At 53.3% G+C, this 23,086-nt stretch overlaps 1 protein-coding gene across 1 annotated transcript in view; it reads right to left on the bottom strand.

The window, feature by feature from the left end:
• Positions 1-11,226: 11,226 nt before the first annotated feature.
• The window catches only part of FOXK1 (forkhead box K1), a 58,300-nt gene continuing 46,440 nt past the window's right edge, over positions 11,227-23,086 (bottom strand). The window contains exons 3-9 of the mRNA XM_004691918.2: positions 16,387-16,543; positions 15,652-15,798; positions 14,833-15,026; positions 13,888-14,054; positions 13,496-13,780; positions 12,227-12,451; positions 11,227-11,586 (exon numbers count right to left, since the gene is read on the bottom strand). Coding sequence (XP_004691975.1) covers positions 11,303-11,586; positions 12,227-12,451; positions 13,496-13,780; positions 13,888-14,054; positions 14,833-15,026; positions 15,652-15,798; positions 16,387-16,543 — 1,459 coding nt within the window. The 3' untranslated portion in view covers positions 11,227-11,302. The remainder of the gene's footprint in view (positions 11,587-12,226; positions 12,452-13,495; positions 13,781-13,887; positions 14,055-14,832; positions 15,027-15,651; positions 15,799-16,386; positions 16,544-23,086) is intronic.

The following is a 23,086-nucleotide window of genomic DNA, read 5'->3' as shown; positions in this document are numbered from 1 at the left end:
ACAGAGTGGGGAGCAGAACAGGCAGATCAATGAAGTACACTGCTGAGGGGAGCAGCGGGCGCATCAGGGGTCAGGAGAGGTCTGCTGCGCCCTGTGGTCACCTCCGGGGCCGGGACTGAACTCGCACAGAAGTGGCAGCTGATAGCTTTGCAGCGCTCAGCTTCACCCTGCCTCACCAGCAGTTCTAACTGCCTAGTCACACAGGTTTTACTACCAAAACCCACGGGTTGAACTGCCCAAACCCCAGCTCTGCCCCTATTTCTCACCCCAACCCAACCCTTCACGCCCCTGCTCCCATTCCCGAGCTTTGGATGTCAGGTAGTAGAGTCTGGAAAGCCCCACCTTCTGTCAAATGTGGCCCTTGAACACCAACCGCTAGCTTAGAGGTTGCTTCTCATTGTTCCTCTTGCAAGATGAGCCCAGAGGGTGTCAAAACATGGGGTAGGGCAGAAGGTGCTGGAAGCAGCATGAAGGCTGCTTCCTGTGGCTTAAATGCCTCAGGTTGGGGGGAGCCTGTCCATGGTGCAGGGAGTGGATGGAGGTGGGCATGAAAGGGGAGACTGGTCAGTGTCTAGTCCAGGGGAGGAGGGGCTACCAAGCCAGGTGAAGGCCTTGCGGATGGAGACAAGTGCAGATTCAGTAACCATTAAGAATTGAGATTTGTAGGTTGTGGTGACTGATGGATTTGGGGGCAGCAGGAACAGGGAAAAAAAATCAAGGATGACAGCAGATTTCTGGCTTCCAAGGTCGTTCGTTTCACTTGGCATTGGGGAGGGGAAGGTGAGTCATTCCCTCACTGCCGAGCAATGGCTGAGTCCCTACCCTACCCCAGGCAGTGTTTTAGGTTCTGGAGAACAGTGAGCGGAGGAGGACAGGTCCCTGCCTTCACAGAACTTGCAGTCCACAAAGGTGACAGTTGTCAAGTCTACAAACACATATATATCAGCCTAGTAGTGAAGAGTGGTGTGATGGGAGGGAAAAGCAGAGCGAGAGAATGGTGTGGTGAGAACTGAATGTTCTGTGGACAGGGTGGGTTAACGGCGGCCTTGGAGGGGAAGAGGTGAGAAGGCACCAGGGTGGAGTGAGGGCACAGGGGGAAGCCCAGCTGAGCAGTCACCTGTGGGAATCCTGGACACGGTAGTTTTGAAATGTGTTAGGGGGGTGATTGGAGGTGTGGGGGCGGCTGGTGCCTCAGGCGAGGGGCTGAAGCAGCGGTGGTAGGAGGGCCTGTGAGCGTGTCTGCGCAGGGAGCGCATGGGGAGGGGAGGGTGGTCTGAGAGCAGCAGCTGGTGGGCCGAGAGTAAGGGGTGGCAGTCCCTTACTGACGATAGTCTCTCCGGAAAGCCTGTTTCACACGGTGCTCGTATACCAGTCTCCTCAGCTACCCCTGGGGCAACTTGGAGCAATTTTATGATTGCAATTTGAATATGGAGTTGACTGGAGCTAAAAAGAACAGCAACAAGACGAAACTGGCTATGGGACCCAAGGTCACAAACCTGCGAGCAGAGGAGCGTGGAAACCGGCAGGCAGATTCTACCTCCGTGCTTGCAGCCACTCAGCCCGCGTCCTGCTGGGAGATGGCCAGAGGGGGGGAAGAAATTCAGGGGCGTGTGGTGTCTCAGAAGCCACGGGATGCAGAAGTGGCATGGAATGCCGCTGAGGGCCTGAGCGAGGCCAGCACGGCCCACCGGCCCAGTGGCGGGTGCAGCTGATCAAGACTTTTCTTAGAGGACAGAAATAACGAACTGTTAAGTAGGCAGGTAGAACTGGAAGGTCAAGACCAGAACACTGGACACTCCCATCAAAGGGAGCAACATCTAGTTATAATGGTGGGGACAGGGAGGTCATCATTACACCTCAGGGTGGTGGGGGGCCACATGGGCTAAAACTCAGTCCCAGGAGGAGGCACCCCAAAGCTGGTGCTGCTGGCCCAGAAAAGCTAAGGGTACTCACGGCTGCCACAGCTGGGCCACTCGCTGATGGAAACTGCCCGCATGGAGCATCGGCCTGCCCCAGGCCCTGCCACACACAGCCCAGCCGCAGAGCAGGGCCCCGGCTCCCAAGGTGGAAGCTGATGGCTCGGTAAGCGCACACTGGGCTCTGGCGGGGTTTGCTGGCTGGGTGCTGGCATGCAGTCAAAGTAACCACGGCTGGACCTGTGGTCTGAGGCCTGGGAAGGGGTTCAGCAGGTCGTTTCATAGCTTAAAAGAAATTTTCATAAAAAAAAAACAACACGCACCCGTCCTCACTGAGCGCAAACATGTGGTCCCTTCCTGCGAACCAGCGGTGTGCTGGAAATGTCGCAGCTGGCGCTGTGGAGTGTGTCACAACGGGCTCGTTCTGTGGTGTCCCCGCGCCTGTGACGGCTGATTGCAGGTGCTGGCACCGACATCACTGCACAGAGCCCGCACAGGAGCTTGAGAGCACAGTGACAGCAGCGTGATAGGGACATGTCAGGCGTTTATTACCGTTTTCCAATGACTTAATTGTAAGTTTATCTACCTATGAATAATGGCTTTGCCAGCCAGCTCAAAAATTCCTGCAGGTTTCACAAGCACCCCTGGCACCTGCACCCCTCACCCCTACTGTAAAGCCCCACGCCTGCCCTGACCAGGACAGAGGACACGCCGGACCCCCCAGGCGTGTGCCCCTTCCTGGTCAAATCCCACTCCCGCACCAAGAGGCAGCCGCCGCCTCCTCTTCCCCAGCCCTCAGTCTCACCTCCTCTGGCCGCCCCTTCACCAGCACCCTGTCTCTGGCGTGCACTGCTGTTCCGAGGCAGCTGCACGTCACTGAGGAGCAGCCACCAGCCCGCCCCCCTCCCTCCCTCCCTCCTGACACCTGCCCCCAGGCATAATACCAAAGGTTTTATGTGGCCTGTTTCTTACACAAATGCACAAATGTGCACTTGTGTCCATTGTTGTTTTAAGGTCTATGGCAATTAATCAAAACAATACTTAGAAAATAAAACAAAAAGCTCCACGTAGCTCCCTGGGGGAAACATTTTGTCTCTTGCTTGCTAACTGGCTAAAATTTAAATATTAAGCATGTTAATATTGCGTTATGGCTTATAGTTAGAACTTAGTCCCAGTGAACAGAGTCAAAGATGAGAAGTGTGGGCTCTCCCTGGTGGCGCAGCGAGTGAAAGCACCAAATTATGAAGCTCTCCGCAGCCACTGCAGCACGAGTTCAGTCCCCGCCTTGGAGCTGACCCACGTGGTGCGGCAGACCTCTGCTGACCCGCCCACTGCTCCCCTCAGCAGTGTCCTTAGTCCATCTGCCTGTTCTGCTCCCCATTCTGTTTCTGGTGAAGTCTCTCACCCACCATACCTCTGGCCTGTACCCCAGTTCTGTAAATCTTAAAAAACAGATGAGAAGTGTGTAAACTTCAGTTACAACTGTAGACAAACTTCAGCTCTGACAGACATGTTAATTTTAATTTTTTACTGCTTGTTGCTTTGACTGTGGGGTTACAGCGCCCCGTCTTCTGTGTGCACGCCCCACTCACCCTCCACCACACCCACCACTCCAGCCAGTGCCCGCTGACTTCGCTCCCACCCCCTCTGCTCTCTGGTAACTGGTGAATTTTTTTCACCACGCCCAACATTTGTCTTTGCTGTAATTTGCCAGTGTATTATTTGGTGATCTGTGTTCCACTGATGAACAAAGCCATCTGATAGCGTCTTTCTGACCTATTGCATGTAATCACTGGGCCATACAAACCTCAAAGTAGCTCGATGAGAGTTGTCTTGACAAACTCCAAGCTAGAGGGAGTCTGCAGTAGGACACCCTGGTGCCTCACGACGATGATGTAATTGTAAATCTCAGCCATTAATCAGAGGTGGCCAATTACCCCACAGCTGACAGGTACCATGTCACTTAACCCGCAGAACGTTTTGGAGGCAGGGATGGTATTTCTTGCAGGTTAAAGTCCCCTGGCTGGACTCTGAACTCAGGTCTGTCTGCTCCAAAGTCAGCACCCTGGGCCCCCTGCCTTCCCGCAGTGCCTGCAAGCCAGGCCCCCGGGACAGCGTGTGCGGGCGCCCTCGCTCGTGTGGCCACGTGCCGCAGAGAGGACACATCTGCCTGGGATGGGGGCAGGAGGCAGCCCTGCTGGGCCCTGCACGCCCACCTTCCTGGACCCACAGGCGAGTGTGCTCTGAGCTGGCAGAGGACCCTCACGGAGGTCTCCTTCGCGCTTCTCCCAGGAGCGGGCTGGCTCAGAGCACCCCTGCCCTGCCATCCACCTGACCGTCAGCAGCCACTCACAAGGACACATACGGCCTGGTGTCATTTCTGTAATATATAATTTTATTTCTGGTTATAGAAACAAATGCTAAGAGGAGAAACAAAACTTCCCCGTCCACATACAACAATTTAATAGATAAAACAGTTAAAATAAATGAAAAACAAAAAGTAGAAATTTTAAACTTTGTTATAGCTTTAAAACATTAACGTCTGATACAATTAGAAATCACATTCAGATCTCAAACTTTTAAAAAAAAGTATGGCTCCTTATTAAAAAAATACTGTATCCCATTTGAAATGAAAATGCAGGCTGGCCTGGTAGGAGCTGTGGGTGCTGGTCTCTCTTGAGGACAATGCTCCTGCCACTTGCTGGGTGTTTGTAATCTTTCTGGGTTCCCCACAGACCAGATTTGACTTCCAAGTGGCGAGATGCTGAAATACAACATGGCCTAAGCTTCATGCCTGATGCTCTAGAACCTACATTTCCACTTTATAGGACACCACTGCTTTTAAAGCACGGATGACTAACGTGTGAAAATACTTTAGACAGCCAATGTAAAAAAAAAATACACACTCAAACAGGCTCTCACACACACACCCCTCACAACACCCACCCCCCTCCCCAAAATGATCTTTACAAGAGTATTCAGAAAAGAAAAAACCCTCGGCGTCGCCTTGACTCTCTCCTGCCGGAGGTGTGGGGCGTGGGAGTCCGTCTGACCGGCTGAGTCTAACGGAGACCCGGGGACACTCCGTCTCCCTCCTCCCCACCCTCCTGAGCAACGAGCCGTGCAGACTCAGGGGTAGGTGTGCAGACAGCCGTTCCGAAGCCGAGAGAGGGAAGTGCCACGTGTAAAATGTTGGACTCGAAGCCCCACTTCAGCTGATCTGGAGCAGTTCACCCAGAAGCTTCAAGGCTAGAGCGTGAGCAGCCACAGGCACAGCTGGATGTACTTGGGCCTGCTAACTTCAGGCAGAAGAGAATCCACTTCAGAGTCAGCTCCTGGCCGACAGGGCCAGAGCTCGGCCTCCGGCAGGTGAGGGATCTGTGCAGGGAGCATGAGCCAGCGTGGGCGGCAGATCCTGCTCAGCCTGGCTCCCTGCACCTCGACCCATCATGGAATATTTGGATGAGTCACATGGGCAAATTGTTAAGAAAAAGAAATCCCAAATAATGAGTAATTGACCAGAATTCTTCCAATCCTACTTTGACTTGAAAAAACTGGGTTGGGGGCAAGAAAGTAACCTGGAGACCTCTTCAGTCGTCTGTGGAGGCGACTGGGTGAGGGACACCTAGAGAAGTCACCTGGAGAACAGCTGGGCCTGCGCAGTCTGGTTGCCAAAGTTGAGAAACACATTCGCTGCCGCTCATGGCCCCGAATTCCTCTCATATTTTTCCCAATTGGTATCAGAATGACAAGCGGGTGCAAAGAATGAATGAAAGCCCTCTGTGTGGGCGTTTCCCAGGAGAGACGGAAAGCTGCCTAGAAGTAAAGTGAGTGCTCCCTTAGCCACCTGCCAGCAACCATGCCGCCCACCCAGCCCCCGGGATAAGTCAAAGCGGAAGATCCCCAAGGCTCACTGATTCAAAGGGGTTTTGAGTCCTGTGTCAAGATGCAGTGAAAATGCCAGCCCCTGGTGACAGCAGCGCTTCCGAGTAACGCTCGGTCTGTCCCCTGGTAACAATTACCCTGCGGGAAGGCCTCCTGTCCCACAGACCGCGGGGGACAAGGCCCTCCTCTCAGGGCAGGAGCAGCAGCGTTTTCAGTTTTTCAAACAGGAGTCCAGCCCCCTGCAGGCAGCTGGTGCCGAGAGCAGCTGCGATGGAGTCTGCGAACACCTTCCCCACTCCCAGGCTGCGCGGTGGTCCTACCGGCAGGCAACATGGCCGGCCTGCTTCCACGGCGTGGTTCTGATAGGCCTGGCAGGGTGCTGAGCCGGCACCACAACCATCTTCTCAGAGAAGCCCCGGTTAGGCCATCGAAGGGACAGAAGCACTGAGCCAGTGGCCTGCCTCTTTTTCCCTGGTACCCAAAGAGGGAAACTAGCCTCCCTACACAGTGAAGTGGGCCTGCTCGTCAGGACACTCACGGCTGCACTCTATCGTTGGGCGCGGCTATCCCTTCGGAGCTTGGTGACAGGAAAGCAGCTCCAGATGAGACACCCCTGGACAGATGACACTGGCAGGATCTGTCTGCTCCACACCTAGGCCTGACTTCAAACCGTAGGCCTGAGAAACAGCCGCGGGGGAGGCCTGGGCCCAAGTGCCTGCCAGACAAGCCAAGAAGCACCCCTCCAGGCTCTCCCAACACGAAGGTAGCAGCTTTTGTATGAAAAGAAAAGCAAGAGATGATGCATCAAACCCCAGAAAAAGTTAAGCCTGTGGATGGAAAGAACTGTGTCCTGAGCATTAAAAAAAAACCCTAACATGGAAAATGAGGCTTCAAGAAAGGAACTTAAGAAAGAAATTTAAGTCATACAGGAAAACCACCTGCAAATAATGGACAGAAACCGGGCAAGCAACCTCCTGTGGCTGCATCCTGCCCTGCCCCAGAGCCACAGCGTCCTGCCTGAAGGTCAATCCTATCTTCATAGCAGCACATGTGAATAATTTATATTATTCTTATTAAATAATATTGCTTCTAGGCAGAGGTATCACGAAGGAGGCTTGTGAAAGGCCGTGGGAGCAGATCTCTGCAGCCAAGCCTGGAGGGTCTCAGGGTATGTAGCCATCCTGCCCACTGACCGTGGCGGCCATGTGGCGTCATGTGGACAAAGCTTCCTTCGGCTTAGCGACGCTGGGCTGTTGTCTAGGCGCACAGGCCTTTTTTGGTAACATCCTGGAGCGAGCAGTGCAGTTTATTCAGCACTGAAACGAGGGGCAGCCATCTGTAACGGGGCCTCTGGGCCCTTCCTGCAGAGGCTATGTTCTCCAGAGGGGAAGGAGAGGCGGAGGCTGGAGGCTGGAGGCTGGAAGGAGCCCTGAGACTGCAGTGTCCTCGTCCCAGCAGAATCACGCAAGTGCAAGGCAGAAGCTGAGACTTTTAAAGGAAAAAGCTCCTTTAGGTCCACCAGTTGGTTTCTATACTCAAAAAGTACTGGGGAAAAAATCTTTCTCTTAACACTTTCTCACATTCAACTAAGCTTTTGTGTTTTCAAATGAGGTCTGTTTGTCTCTATAAAGTAAGAAATTGACTCCAAAGCCAAAGAGCAGCTTTTCCCCCTTGAACTCTGAGTTGCTGAGGGATTTCTGTCTACAGAGAGCTCTTCAAACACAGCTCCGTCAGAATGTTCCAGGGAGGTACTGTTTGAAAGGAAATAACAGCCCTTATTGAGTGATGTCCGGGATCCCAAACCAGTCTTTCACCAGCTCCAGGGAGGTACCGAAGAGAGTTCTAGGCGTCAGGTGGCTGGAGTCTGACCTGGCTGGGCCTCTGGGCCCAGGCAGCCTGGACGGGCAGGGAGGCCACCGCCAAGCCCCACCAAACCCAACCCTTCCCTCATTGAGCAATTCAGAAACCCACTTCCACCTTTTAAAAAATTTGGCTTGGTTCTTAAATAGAGAAGGGGAAAAAAAAAAACAACACAAATGAACAGCAAATCCCAAAGATGGAACAAACCAGACCCCCAGAGGAAAACTGGCAACCATGGCCACAAGTGCACACTTGGTTCCAGGTTCTGTCGCCACAGCTCTGCCTCGCTTTCTTCACGCCTCCAGGCAAGCCTGGAGCGGGGGAACCTTCTAGAATGAGTGAGTCGGAGGGGCTGCGGCCTGAGTCTAGGGAGCCACTCTGGTCCAGACCTACCTTCACAGGGGATTCAAGTTGTATAATCTTTTAGACCTAAGAACAACCTAAGGCCTTCAAAGGTGCTGTGTTACTGATGCCCACAACAAAGGCCAGTGGCACCCGAGAGCTCCAGCAGAGTGCTGATGACTCATGCCTGCACCTCCCTTGGGTGTCAGGAGCCCTGCCAACTCTTGTCAGTGCAGCTGAAAAGTGCCACCGAGTCACCTCAGCCCTGGCAGCCAGCAAGCTCCAGGGCACAACCCCACTCACACTCCACATTTCTTGAGAAATGCTCAACTGTTCAAGAACAGCTGTACCCATGACCTTCTTCCTGTGCAGAGTGCACTTCTGTATTTGGTGCTGGAGTCTGATGACCTGTCCAGGAGGCAGGCAGAGAAATGGATGCTCGGGGACCTCATGGAGGGGAGCAGCTGTGGCAACAGGGCCTGGCACCCCACTTTAGAAGCAGGCAGGGCAAGACCTTCCCATCGCTATCACCCGCTGACCTCTTCACGAAGACCACACTGGATGCCCAAGCCCCAGGTGACTAAAGAGCAGGTTCTCAGAGCCCTGAGGCTGAGTGACACGCCTGACTGAGCTGGGGTCTGCGACCCTCTGCCATCTACACTTGCAGCTGGTTACAGGACCCCTGCACTGCGAGGCCGCCGTTCTGATAGTTTCTGGCCTCGTGTCATTGCTTCCACGGACAGTGTAGTTGCTGACTGTCCACGGTCAGTTCCAGGGGTACTGGGTAACCTGGCTACTACGTGCAGCTTCCTGGGCCTCTGGCCACCTACCTCAGTGTAACTTCTGGTGCAAACGGAGCAGGCTGCCTGGGCCCATGACCAAAACCCATCAAGAAGCACACTGTAAGCCCACAGCGGTGGTCCTCAGGCTCGGCTCTCCAGGACCACAAGTCCCAGCAGCAGCTCTCTGCCGAGCTGAATGTCAACCGTCCATGTCTGTCCTCTGCTTCCAGCTCCGTTCGCCCACCCTCCACTCCCTTCCTGGATCACTATCACAACAGACAGCGGGCCCATCACTGGGCAGAGACAGAACCGAAACATCCATGAAAGCAAAGGGTCAGGTCAGACAGACTGGCGCCGGCTGTCCCCAAGCAGTGGGGATGGCCCACAGCACACATGCCCTGCTGAAGACTGCGCGCGGCCCTGGGGTGCAGGCAGGCAGCTCCGAAAGGCCAGTCTCAGACCCCAGCGGCGGGGCCCTTGTGAGGAGACTGTCACTGTGCCTCGGTGCGCCCCACGCGCACGCCCAGCCACGCACACACCAGACACGTCTCAAGGAAATGGTCATAGCAAGTAAGTATGGACCAGCAGTGCGAGCTCATCGCCTGGGGAGGCGGACGCCACTGAGAACAGCAGGCCAGGATGTTGTCACCCGGGCCCCTCGCTCTGGAACTTCACCCAAGGCAACAGGCACAGGCTTCCAACGAAGACCTTTTTCCCGCTGAAAGTTCAGTGCTATAGAAACGACAGGTGTGGGGCTTAGGGAACACCAGACCAGGAACTTCCCCTGGTGCAGGGAGGAAGGGGACGCTCCACTCTGGCCCCCAGTGATGGATGACAGTGGCGTAGGGACCGCGGGGGCGGTGAGATGGCCCGCCATGCGTACCGCTCTTCGGGCTCCAGCCAGGTCCCTCTGCACATGAGCTGGTCAGGCCGGGATTGCCTCAGACCTCGCTTCCAGGCTCTGTCTGTTTTGAGCTGGTGCTGTTGGCCAGGGTGGTCTTGCAGCCTGCTCTTCCCCCTCAGATTTGATAGAGGCTGAGGTTCCTTCAGGCTGAGGAAGCCGCTTTGCTGGTGAGAGGTTAAAACCGTTGTCTGACTCTCGACCTCCGTCCAAGTTGCTGTTTTCAGTTGTGTCCATGACCACAGCAATGCCAGGCAGCTGGCAAGGTACAAACTACCTTCACAGAGGCGTTCTTGGCATTTCCTGAGAACGTTCTCCAGGAGCAGTGAGAAACCCCAACCTGGGCTGTCCATCAGATGGCCCCTGCACACCGCCTTCCTGGTGACTGCTCTCAGGTGGTCCTCCCACCCCAAGGGACAAGATCAACAGTCAGCAGGAGCTAGAGGTGGTGGGGGACAGCCTGCTCCCAGCTGCTGCTGACAGACCCCAGAGCCACTGGTGCCGCCAGTAGGAAAATTAGTTCCATTTAAAACAGCAGGTGGGTTTGGGTAGTGAAGACACGAACCTGACGAGAACGCGGCACGGCAGTGACACTCAGCACGGGCTCTGAGAGTGGTTTGCTGGCACCGGCACCAGCAGCAGAGAACACAGGGTCCTGCTGTTCTGGGGCAACACGGTGGGAAGGCCTCCTGCCCACCCATGGCCACCAGGAGCACCAGCCCACAGTTGCGCGGCCTGCGTCTGGGCCCACACAGCACCGCAGGGGGCGCTGTGGATGCTGACTTCCAGCTGCTCTTCCACACAGCTTTCTGCCTGGAGCCGTCAATCTTTCTTGAAGTTAACAGACAGAGCGGCAGATTTATTCTTGAAGGAATCCCAGACCCAATGTGTTACACTGTCCATAGATGAAAACCCCAAAGACAGATGTTTCCTTTTCTGTTTGTCTCAGTTTGATGTGACTCCCAGCTCTACATTAAAACAAAACAGACCTGGGGTGCAAAGCCAAACTGAGCCCCCCTGCCCTGATTAATGCCAATATTTTCTATGTCACTTTTAGGGAGAAGACGTCGTGAAATCGTCTGAAATTGGGCCGCTCTCGTCTTTCTCTGGCCTGTTCAGATGGAGCACAGGCGGGGCCTTATCCCTGGTCCTGCCCTTTCTTGCCCAGGGCTGCGTGATCCAGGTGTGTCTGTCGGTCCTCCCCGGGAAGCAGGGCGCTCCAGATTTTTGCCTCTGCGTGTGGCCTGGTCTGCTGTGGTACATTCCTTGAGACGCTGCTAGACCTTCCCCCATGCCCTTGACACAGGCTTGGGGAGAGAAGATGGTGCGCTAAAGGAGAAGGAAATAGAAACAAAGAATTCCCAGAATCATACAATCAGCTGTCTGAACTTGTTTATATGTTTTGTTTTGAATCATAGCAGGGGCAGGAGAGAAAATGGAAAGGAGGATGAGTGTGTCCAGGTGCAAGCAGATGGGGCCATCCTGTCTGTTTGGCACCGTGCTTCCGCAGCGTGGAGTCTGCTCCCCACATCCAGGAGCGGCAGCGCTGTCGGCATCACGATCAGCTCCAGAATTCTTCGTGGCATGCGTCCCGCTCCACCTCCGTGCAGATGACTTCATTCCCCGGAGCCTGGCGCCTGCGGGCCAGAGGCCGTGATTACTCCAGCCTGTGTGGTCACAGTTCCACTGGGCTCTTCCACTCGGGACCGCTTGACCTCGGGCTCCCCGGTGGGAGAGGTGGAGGTGGAGGTGGTGCTGGCAGAGGCTGGGGTGGTGGCGGCTGTGACTGCCGATGCTACCGCCGCCGGCTCCTCAGGCCCCACCTCACACACCCGGGTGACCACCACTGGAGTGGAGGAGCTAGCCTGGGTGGCAAGGAGCTGCAGGGGGCTGGTGAGGGCTAGGGGTAGAGGAAAGAGAGATTTAAACAGGAAAATCACCCAGGATCCCCACTAATTATTCTGGATATAAGCCAAAATCACTGTGTGAGAAGGGAGGGAGGGACCCCGACTCCAGCTCCCTGGCTAGTGTCAGCCCCACTCAGGCCAGGTCTTTCCTCCTGGATGCTCTCCCTTCCCTGACCTTGGCCCTCTGCCAGAGGGGCTCCATCCCTGTGAACTTCAACCGCCGGCTATGTCACAGCCTCATGGCCCCTGAAGTGGCGATCGCTTTCGTGGATGGAGGCCTCCAACTCCCTGCGGGTCCTCCCTCACCTGGTGCAGAACCCCAAGTGGTGCTTCTCTGGGCCAGCCACATGAAATCGAACCCCGCCACCCCCACGAAACACTCCATGCCTGGCCCTGGCTTTTCTTGGGACTGCATGTGCTGTTTCACTTCCCTCTAAGAGCTGCAGTCTCAGCCAGCGGGCTGACCTCTGGGGCATGAGCATTCTGCCTCTCCTTAGTGTTACCACAGTGCCTGTGCACAGCACTCAACACAATGACTGGCACTGCCTTATCGGGAAGAACATCCTCCCGCTGCACCAGCCCCAACCTAACTCCAGAGCGTAAGAGGAGGGAGCCAAGGACAGCGGGCCTCACCGTAAGTGCTGCCGGCTAAGCTGTTAGTGGGGACAGCGTGCTTCCCATTCTGGGTCACGGCCCGGACTGGAAGATGGTGCTGCCCGATGGTCACTGGGGTGGCTGGTTGCAGAATGGTGACTGTGTGTCCGGGGACCCCTGGGGCCATCTGGCTGGCCACTGTCTGGATAACCCGGCTGGTGGCAGGGATGGTAGCGAATGCAATGGTGGTTTTCTCTTCCAAGCCTGCAGGACAGAAAGGAATCACAACCACACTTGGCCTCTGGCAACCACCATTTTCATTAGGTCTGTTTTTGGGGACTAAGTGAACTGTGTTTTTTTTTTTTTTTTTCCTTTTAGCAATGACACTGGGAAAAAGGTTTGGTTCTCAGAAGAAAATCTCCCTGATGAAATACGTTTTGAAGTAAGAATAAAAATGACTAAGGATCTTAGAGCAAATCATTTTAAACGTTGAACTTTAACAAATTCAAAGTTATTTATTTTATTTAAACAAAAATAGATTTATTTATTTATGCATACAAGAGCGGGGGTGTGGAGGTGGTGGTGAGAGGATTCACCAGAGACAGAGCGGGGGGCAGAACAGGGAGATCCACTGAAACACACTGCTCAGGAGGGCAGCAGGCGAGACAGGAGAGGTCTGCTGCACCATGTGCGTCACTCCTCCTAGCTGGGGATCAAACTCATGCTGCAGTGGCTGTGGATAGCTTCATAGTGCCGAGACTGAACCCCTTTTGCCTGTTGGGAGGCCCCCCAAAACCCAAATTTAATCTGAGAAAGAAATTGCATCATTTGGAATGAGGACAGTGGCCCAGCGCCCCAGGCGACACTAACCGAGGCGCTCCTGCAGGGGCTTGTGCGGCATCAGCTGGGTGTGCAGTACTTACTCCATGAACTCCTTGGGATCTAAAGGTCTAATTTAGGATTTTCTAACTACTTTTGACTTTAAGTCACTTCCAAGGACTCCTCTGAGGCTGTGGCGGAATCATCTTCCTGATTCCAGTTCTAGACAGGCCCTGCACTTAATTCAATGTCACCTTGAAGGCTCTGTGCACCCTAAGGCACATTATACAGGAGAAACATGTTTCAGGGCTATTAGTGTTGGTTTAGAAGAACATACTCCCCCCAAAACAAGTAGCAGGGAGAGGCAGAAGCCTGAGAACCATCAGTTTCAGAGACAGCCTGTGTCCCTGGCTTGGCTCTGAGGTCTACCTTCTGGAGACTGATGACAACTGACCGAATTGCAGCCCAGTGACTGAAGGGGTACGTTACCTCTGGCCTCACTGCCCAGGTCCAGCACGGCTGTGCCTGCCGCTTCATGGGTGCTCCCTGCTGAAGCCTGGCTGGCAAGGATGTATCCATTGGCGGAGCTGGCGGAGGTGGTGACCACCCTGAGCATGGTGACAGGGGGGGCCTGTTGCACCACGTGGATGGCGTGGCCAGAGGGCTGCTGTGCTGTCACGATCGAGGCAGGCATGTAGGCCACGGGCTTGGCCACTAAACTGGGAGGTCGGGGAGGCACAGCCATGATCACTGGCTGGGCACTGACGGGAGAGCCTGCACAGAAGAGCCAAGAGGGAAGGGGTCAGTGGTGGCTCTGGATTCTGAATTCAGAACCCAGTTCTGAATTCTGCCACAGCAGTAGGAGACAAAATCCTACTTACCAGGTGCACTTTGGGAATAGCGATACTCTGGAACAGAAGCTAACTTTGACCCAAAGTCAGGGTCGTGCGGAATGGGTGAGCCCTCCCGAGACAGGCACTCTGGAGTCTGCAGGCCACTAGAACGAGGGGACATTAGCCCGGGGTGAGTGGGTGAGGCTGGAGCACTCCTACAAAGAAAATGGAGAGAAATGGCCACAGTGGTGAGGAAATGTGACGAAGGAAAAGGGTGTTTAACAAAAACCCGAAACATCTTACTGACCGTGCTCCACATGGACAACTTTTCCTGATGCCTCTCTGTGTGTATAAGGAATTTCCAACGTGAACATTCCCACTGCCTCAACTTACCACCAGTAAATGTAGCACAAGCCTACAGGTGGCGCCTGCAATGTCTCGACTTCCCCAACAGGGCTGCCATCCCACGTGGAGCATTTACTTCCTGAGAGGGGCCAGTCGGTTGCCCTCCAAAGTGTATGTTCAAATATACTTTTGCAGGACACCCAAAAACTCCCCACTAGGGTGAGTCGAGAATTGAGAAGGCAACGCACCACAATTTCCCTTCCATGGACAGTAAGCCTCGAAGACCCCTTCTTTAGTCACCACTCGCCTGGGCCCCAGCCTCCCTCCTCATCCAGCCCTTCCAGGCACAGCAGTGCTCCCGTCAGGGAAGAGAGTGAGTGCTGGCTGGGTGCCTCACACGCCTGTGGCAGAGCTGCTTCGAGGGAGGTGCTGCAGGCTGTGAGCACTTCCACCCGTCAATGCCTGACGCTGTCCTAATCGGCACCCGCTGCAGCTTCTAAGGACGGGCACGTCAGAGAAGCAGCCGGCAGTGCGCTTCCTGAGTGTGCTATTCCACGTGTTTATCAGCCCCGAGATAGGATCTTGGCAGAAGTGAAGGATGTTTGGGGAGGCCAGCCCCCCACAGACACAGGCAGGGCAGAGGCTTACCGTGATGACAGAGGTCCAAATGGGGTCCGGAAGCAGGAGACACCCCGCTGCCTCCGTTTTCGGAATGCCTGTTCCACAAGTTTGGCCTCTGAGGCAGGGTCAATTCTCCAAAAAGACCCCTTCCCAGGTTCCTCCTGGGAACGGGGGACTTTAATAAAGTAACGGTTCAAAGAGAGGTTGTGTCGGATAGAATTCTGCAGGCAAGCACAGACATTCACTACTCATTAACAGGTCAGGAAACATGCCAGCCCAGCCCAAATATGAACACACGTAGGGGAAAGACCCAGTGCTCGTGCAACGGAAGGTTTTTCATGTGCTAGCAAGGTAACTGCGTTTCAAATGGGGGCGATGTAGTTTTTTTTGCTATCAAAATTCAACACAGTCTCATCACCACTCTTTAGAAAAAAGCAAAGTAGAAAGACAACCCATGGTCTAGGAGTACGCCGAGGCCAAACTTGTACTGGAAAACCAGCAAGTGGGAACTAACCACCTGTGAGCTAACATAAACACACGGGACACCGGAAGCCTGCCGCAGACAGGGGGCCTGCAGTCCTACACGGAGGCCAAACCGTCCACACACGGGCTGCTGTCTGAGTGGCGAGAACAGTGCCTTTCCTACCAGCGCAGAAACGCCGTGATGCACGCCTGCCGACTGCCTTCTCTGGTCAGAGTGCGGGACTACGAGACTCGTGGGCCCCGAGCCCGCGTCAGATCCACCACAGGGCACGGGAAAGCCTTCTGCCCCCCTTCTGTTTCTCTTCGTCACAGGGGTCAGGTCAGAGTCTCCTGAGAGCCAGGTGTGTGGCGCTGGGGCCTCACCTGCCAGCCCTTGTCAGCCGTCCTGTAGTAGGGGTAATGCTTGGTGATGTGGGCGTAGATGCCGCTTAGTGTTAGCTGCCTGTCCTGCGCGGAGGAGATGGCCTGCACGATCAGCTGGGCGTATGAGTACGGTGGCTTGGATTCGTCCTGGGAGGAGAAGCAACAGGGGCTGGCCTGAGAAACGCCCGAGTCCAGCCTGCCCGGAGGTCACCTCCTCACAGCAGCCCTCCCGGAAGGCTAAGGGGCGCTCAGAGTCTGATTCAGTCCATCCCAATGACCACTACCTTTTATACCCAAATCTGTACTAAATCAGGAATGGTGATTTCTGCCTCAGGGAAGGAAAAATGGGGTTACCATAATTTAAATCTGAAAAGTCTCATCTCCTCTACAAGTTGATTTAAAAAGTTAATGAGACATAAAATTGTAAGGAGAGAACCTGCCATTTTTCTCAGGCTCCAATTAATGCTCCGAGGCTGCTCTAACAGTGGGCAGGATGAGAAGCGGCCAGGGTGCAGAGCGGGAGCGAGTGCGAACACGCGCCCAGTCACGCACAGGCCCGTGAGCACAGGGTGCTGCCTGGGCAGAAGCCTCGCTAGAGGTGCTGCCCATCATGGTGGCCCACTTCCACGCCTCACAGGCAACCACGCTGTGGCCCCTGGAGCACCTGCGTGTGGCCTGACACGGCGCCCATGCCCGACAGCCCCGCGGGTCAGATGCACTGGGGCGGGCAGAGACCTTGGGGCTGTCCCCTCCGGACGTGTCTGCCTGCTGCTCTGAGGCGGCCTTGGCAGCAAATTCTGCTGCCAACTGCAGGTCTGAGGTCACATTCTGGACAAAGCGGTAGCCGGAGGATCCAGCTCCCCGTGGACTGGCCGGGCAGGAATTGGGAACACTGTGGAGAGAAAAGGCAGACTGTCAGTTCACGGCGCCGGACGGAGAGCCTGCGCAGGAAGCGGGGCCCAGGGCCGGCTGGCCGCCTCCGCACGGAGGAGCCTGAGCTGCCCCTCTCCACCCTGCTGCCCAAGCCTGGCCGGGGACAGACAGTGCAGCTGAAGGGCAGCAGTTCCGGAGCCAAGACCCAGAGCCAGGCAGCAAACACCGTGTATCTGAGTGACCATTTCTGCCCACTGGCAGCGGGCCCTGTGGGCTCTGAGGACAGGGCAGGACAGGGCTCTGTCCAGTGCTCACTTGCTGCACGGTGGTGCTGAGGACAGGACAGGAAAGTCACGGATCCAGGGAACGCTCACTGCTGGCAGAAGGGGAGGTATCTGCTGGAGCCCCGCCCAGTCCTGGGGGGGCTGGCGGGGGCAACTGGCCTCCGGGGGCCTCGGCTACCACTTCCCTGTCATGGCACACGCTCGCTCCTCTCTCCCAGACTGCATGAAGTGCGTCCAAGGCTGGAGGCTGTGGCCAAATCCAAGGCCTGGAAACATCTAGGCCCCTTCCTTGCAGACGTCCCATTTCAAAGCCGAGGCTCACCCTGCACTCTCTCGTATCAGACCGTGAGGGCCTCGCTCGCCAGTGACAGTCAAGCTTTGGCTAGTTATTAGCCAAACAAAGTAGACTTTGGCATCAGACACATCAACATTTTGATTCTGAAAAGTAATTCTAACTAATATTCAGAGAAAGACCAAAGAAAGATCTAAAAATGGGCAAAATCCGGGCAGAAAATGCTGCTGCTGATCCTGGTGGCTACCCACAGCTCCTCCCTGCCTTGCTTCAGTCTCACCAGGACCAGAGGCCAGCTATTCCGAGGTCACACCACCCCGACCACCCAGAAGATGCCGTACAAGCTCGCTCCCTCCGCAGAGTGAGTTCCTCCACTGTAAGGCCCTTCCCTGATGCCAAATACTAGAGCGCCTCAAATCCTGCGGGACCAGCTCAGGGCGACTGCCTCTCGTGTCTCTCCTGACATGCTAGCCAGAACCTTCCTCATTTTTGGGCCCGGTAGTGGCAACTACTGGCCTACATATTTGTTCCCCTCAGACAGGGCGGAGGTGGGGGCCCATCTGTGACTCTTACGGGGGCTCCAGAAATAGCTACTGAAGAGAGGAAGAGATCAATGAAAAAGAAAGTACTGTAGCTGAGAACTACTTGGCAACTTGTGGTCAGTTCAACCCGGGTCTTTACCACTTGTTGGGAATTCTTACAAGGGGATTCTCATTCTTTTTTAGGTTCCTCAAGGATGGGAAGGCTAGGTAAGTCCTGTAAGTATAGAAACGTCAATCAACAACCATAAAGAAGGTTGGTGACGGCAGGAAGCAATAAAAGCTGTCTTTGTGCATTTTATTCTGAACCAAACATAAAACCCAAGCCTAAAGTAAGGCGTGCAGGAAGAGGGCCTTGACAAAAGCTGGCTTTACGTGCATCCACGGGGAGCCCAGTGCCGCGGGAAACAGCGCGAAGCTGTGGTCCCAGGCACATGCGCCCCAACGGGGCCCCTCCTGAGGGCCGCACTGCACCCTGCCACATACGCGGCTGCTGGAGGCGCCGCTGCTCGCAGCATCAGTCCCGGGCACACGACACCCTTCTGGGCAGACCGAGTCGACTGAACAGCACACTTCACTCCTGGTGACAGGCTGGGCACACCGGCTGTGTGGCCCTCAGGGGATGCACTCAGCTGGGAAACCGCCTGTCCAGCCATGTGGAAGGGGCCCACGCTAGTGATGCTGACAGCACCTTCCCCTTGCCGGAGAGGACACCTGGGGCTCCTATCTGTAGGCACCTGGGCTGTGCTATTCACACCCAGGTCATTACTTTGTTAAAAAGTGCAGGAAATTTACATTAAGAAGCAGGCTCTGCAGCAGGAGTCCGGCAGCCCCTGTGCCTCCTTCCATAGTTTGGCCGACTCTGGACAACCCCTCTCTGTGAGGCTTCATGGACAGCTCCGCACGTGTCCCACCAGCCCAGCCCTGCCCAGCCCAGCCCAGGCCAGCCCAACAGGCCTTGTGAGTGGCCAGCTTCTCTCCTAACATTCGGGATCCCACAAGCTGTTCTTGGCGAGGCCTGTGCCTGGTACCCGAGCCCTGATCCAGGACAAAAGTGCCTGCAGGCTCGGGCCAACTCAGGCCACACACACTCAACTCACAGATAGGCCAGGGGCTGGAACCTGGACTGGGGCTTCTGCTCCAGGGAGATGGCCCAAGATTTCTGTGTCTAACACCAGGGTTTCATCCTGCTCCACCTAAAACTTCGTGACAATTAGCAAAATTGAGAAAACCTCCTACAGTATAATAGATAAGAATCTCTCTTGAGGGAGTGGCGAGAAGACCGGACCGACTGGGATGCCAACCTTAACGAGGAAATGGGCCCAGCACGTGAGAAGCCCGAATGTGGGGATGGCCTGCCAGGTCACATGACACAAACACCGTTCTTTCAGGCTTCAGATGAAAAGTGGATATGATGAATGTGCACTGTGGCTCACTGACCACTGCGCTACCCCCCTTCTATGGAAAACAATTCCTAAGTCACATTTCTGTTCTGGGCAAGAGACTCCAGGTCCTGAAGACGACTCCTGGCACTTCTGGCCTGTCCTGCCAGCAGCACTCCAGGTTGGGACGCTCTCGCCATGCAGACCCCACGCCAGCCTGCTGACACCCAAGTTTAGAGGTCCCTGCATGAGCGCCAAGCCACAGTTGGCAATCACTCCACAGCCCATGTTTACAAAGCAGGAAAACAAATGCGCAGCCTGACAGAGGGGATGTTTCCCGGTCTTCCAGTGATGGCAGGATTTCCAGCTGAGAGAAAGACACCTGACAGAGGTCCAAAGCCATTGCACCTGCAGACACCAGCCTTTTCCATGCTGCCCACTGCCACCCTGCAGCCATTCCACCCTGCTGGCAAGCCTGCTTCTGCTCTGTGCAGTGAGCAGCCCTCCTGCCATTCTCCTACTCAGCCTCCCAGAAAGCAGGCCCTGAGGCTCTGGCATCACAGCTGGCGGCAGACAGCCCAGTGCTGAGGCAGAGCTGCGGACAGGGCCCTCTGGGTGTCACCTGAAGAAGCCAGAGGGCCTTGCAGGGGAGGAGGAACATGAAAACAAGTCAGGGCAAATTCATACCCTGAGGCCAGGAGCATGGAGGCTGGGGGTGAGTGTTTCCTATACTGCACGCCCTCCCCCACCAAAGCAGCCTCCGTGAGCTCCTGCCCCACACTGCCACCCCAGAGGCCATCCAAAGGCTTTCTGGTATTATAGTCTGTTTTCCCCCAAGGTATATTGAGATTGTAATTCGATTATTTTTCAATTAAAATATAATTAGTTCTCAATGGGATGGCCACTGAGCTGAGACTTTTCAGGCAGAAGATCAGTTTTGATGACTACACAGAGGTAAAGTGGTAATTTTTACACAGAGGTAAATTCTGGTTTTCATTTATGTCTAATTTCTTTTGAAAATCAGGATCTTTTTTAGTGTAGAAAATATGTGCCTCAAAGTATATAGAATTTCTTATTCAAAACATTTTAGTAACTTGAGAGACGCATTTTCCCAAAGATAGTGAGTATGTCATACTTCACTGTCAGTATGAACAGCCAGCAGGCACACCTGTCGCTTGCCACCATCGGCGACACAGTGCAAATAGAAAACCAAGAGCACAGAGGCTCAGGGCAGCACCACAAGCCAGGCAGAAGCTGGGCATGGCACACAAAACATGACTGGCATCCTCAAAGAGGCAGAGAGATTATTTACTACGAGGGAATGAAAATACTATTAAAAGGCTATTTGACAATCAAGAAAATATTCTCAAAATTTTAAAAAGAGGAGAAGTGACTGGGTCACAAGATAAACATCAGTAGACACACTAAGTTCGAAATCATACCAACTATTTTCTCTGACCATGAAGGAATCAAACTAGAAATAAACCACATGAAGAAGGCAAGAAACCCACCTACCACGTGGAGACTAAAACCCACACTACTGGAAGACCGCTGGATCAATGAGGAGATCAAAGAAGAAATTAGAAAATACTTGCAGGAGAATGACAATGACGACACACGTCTCCAAAATGTATGGGACACATTAAAAGCAGTTATAAGAGAAAAATATATAGCAATACAAGCTCACATAAAGAAACAATAACTCAAAGAAACAAATGAATGTCCCACCTTAAAGAACTGGAAAAAGAACAGCAAAATAACCCAAAAGCCAGCAGAAGACAAGAAATAATAAAAGTCAAATCAGAAATAAATGAAATGGAAGTTAGGAAAACAGTCAAAAAAAAAAATCAATGAAACCAAAAGTTGGTTCTTTGAAAAAATAAACAAGATAGACAGGCCACTAGTCAGGCTCACCAAGAAAAAACAAGAGAAAGCATAAGTAAACAGAATCATAAACGAAAGAGGAGAAATCACAACAGACCCAGCAGAAATCAAAAGAATAATCACAGAATACTATGAGCAGCTATATGCAAACAAATTGGGCAATTTAGCAGAAATGGACAAATTCCTACAACTCTACAACCACCCAAAGCTAGATAAAGAAGAAACAGAACAACTAAACAGGCCAATTACAAGCAAGGAAATAGAAATAATCAAAACCTTCCCCCAAAATAAAAGTCCAGGACCAGATGGATTTACAAATGAATTTTACCGAACATTCAGAAAAGAACTAGTGCCCATTCTACACAGACTCATTCAAAAAATTGAAAAAGAAGCAAAACTACCACAAACGTTCTACGAAGCCAACATCACACAAATACCAAAACCTAACACAATTCTATTGCACATTTAATAGGCTACAGTATAAACAGAACTTGCAGATGCACTGGGAAACCAAAATATTTACATGACTTGCTTCAGCATGAGATTCATTTTATTGTGAGAGCCTGGACCTGAACCTGCAGTATCTCTGAGGAGCATGCACAGGTAAAGAAATGGCTAAACAGTTATAATAAAGAAAATGCTAATAGTATTAACTTGACTGTCCAATATAATTTTATTGGAGGGTGGGGTAGGGAAGAAAAACTAAATTCTTCATTGTCATAAAGGAAGTCAGTCTATGTCTAAGACTGGGACACCCGGAGCAGTCACATGGGTACAGGAGGCCAGACAGGCATGTGGCTGGCGGCCAGGAGATAGGGTGGAGGCTGGAGGATGTCTCCAGACCGTGACTAGTAGGGTGAGTGTGGCTCACATACTGCTTTTTTACTTATCATAAACATTTTAGAATTATTCCATTCCGATATGTGCATTTTACTTTGATTAAAAAAATAACTTTTTAAAAACACACATGAAGGAAATCAGTGCTGTTACTGCCCTGTGGGCATGCAATGAAAATAAGGTCAGTTGCTCTCCATCACCTACTGGACAGGGCTATTTTATTTTTTTAAAATGTTTTATTTATTTATGCATACAGAACAGGGGTACAGGGGCCAGAGGTGCAGGGGCCGCGAGAGGATTCACCAGACACAGGGTGGGGAGCAGAACAGGCAGATCGACAAAGTACACGCTGAGGGGAGCAGCGGATAAGACAGGAGAGGTCTGCACCGCCGTGTGGTCACCTCCAGGGTAGGGATCAAGCTCACACTGAAGCAGCCATGACTTGGCTTAGCTTCACAGTGCAGCGCTCCAACCTGCTGTGCCACCAAGGAGGGCCCTGGACAGAGCTATTTTCTTTGAGCCTCACATTTGTAAGGTGGGGACAGCGCCTCATAGGCGTGCTGCAGAGGGTAAGAATCTCCTGTGTGTCCATCCTCAGCACAGGTCTGACATCAACATCAGAAATAGTTCCCACTTTTATTGTTTTAAAAATCATGTGGCTCATGACCATCAAGAGTTTATTTTGAACCAAAGCCCCACCAAATTTGACAATTCTGTGGCCTCAGTACTAAATGCTAAGACATTTCCGAAGGGGAAGTGAAGGCGACGGCTGTGTTGCTGGTGGCAGGTAGGGCATCAACACACAGCTCTAAGCTGAGGAAGTGGGAACAGCCAGAGGCCATGCCAGGGCCCTGCGTGAGCATCATGGTGTGTCCGTGAGCCAGATCACTGTGCAGTCATGAAAAACGTAATAACGCGGAAAGGTGCCAAAGACACAGAGTGATCAAGTTATAGAACAAAATGAATTCTACAGGCTTTCTGAGGGGCTGTTTGAGGGGAAGGGGTAAGAAATAACAATGCACAGTGGGTAAACGCCCTTGTTTCAGAGGACGATGCGCCACATGGACATGCAGTGGAAATGTCACTCTGGGTGAGTCGGGGTTTGTTTTCTAAAATGTCTGAATTTTATATAATGTATACATAGGACTTCTGTAAGCTGAAAACAATGAAATAGTTTTCAAAAAACTATTTTACAGAGGTCATCTTAAAAATGTTTCCCTAAGGTCCTCCCTGGTGGCGCAGCGGGTTAAAGCACAGGACTGAGAAGCTAAAGCCACTTCCGCATGAGTTCGATTCCCGCCTGCCCCGGAGGAGACCACATGGCGCGGCAGACCTCTCCTGCCC

The sequence above is a fragment of the Condylura cristata genome, unplaced genomic scaffold (assembly GCF_000260355.1).
Source record: "Condylura cristata isolate star-nosed mole 26May11 unplaced genomic scaffold, ConCri1.0 scaffold00032, whole genome shotgun sequence".
Taxonomy (NCBI): domain Eukaryota; kingdom Metazoa; phylum Chordata; class Mammalia; order Eulipotyphla; family Talpidae; genus Condylura; species Condylura cristata.
Note: the sequence above shows the minus strand (reverse complement) of the source record. Positions and strands in the feature narration are given on the sequence as shown.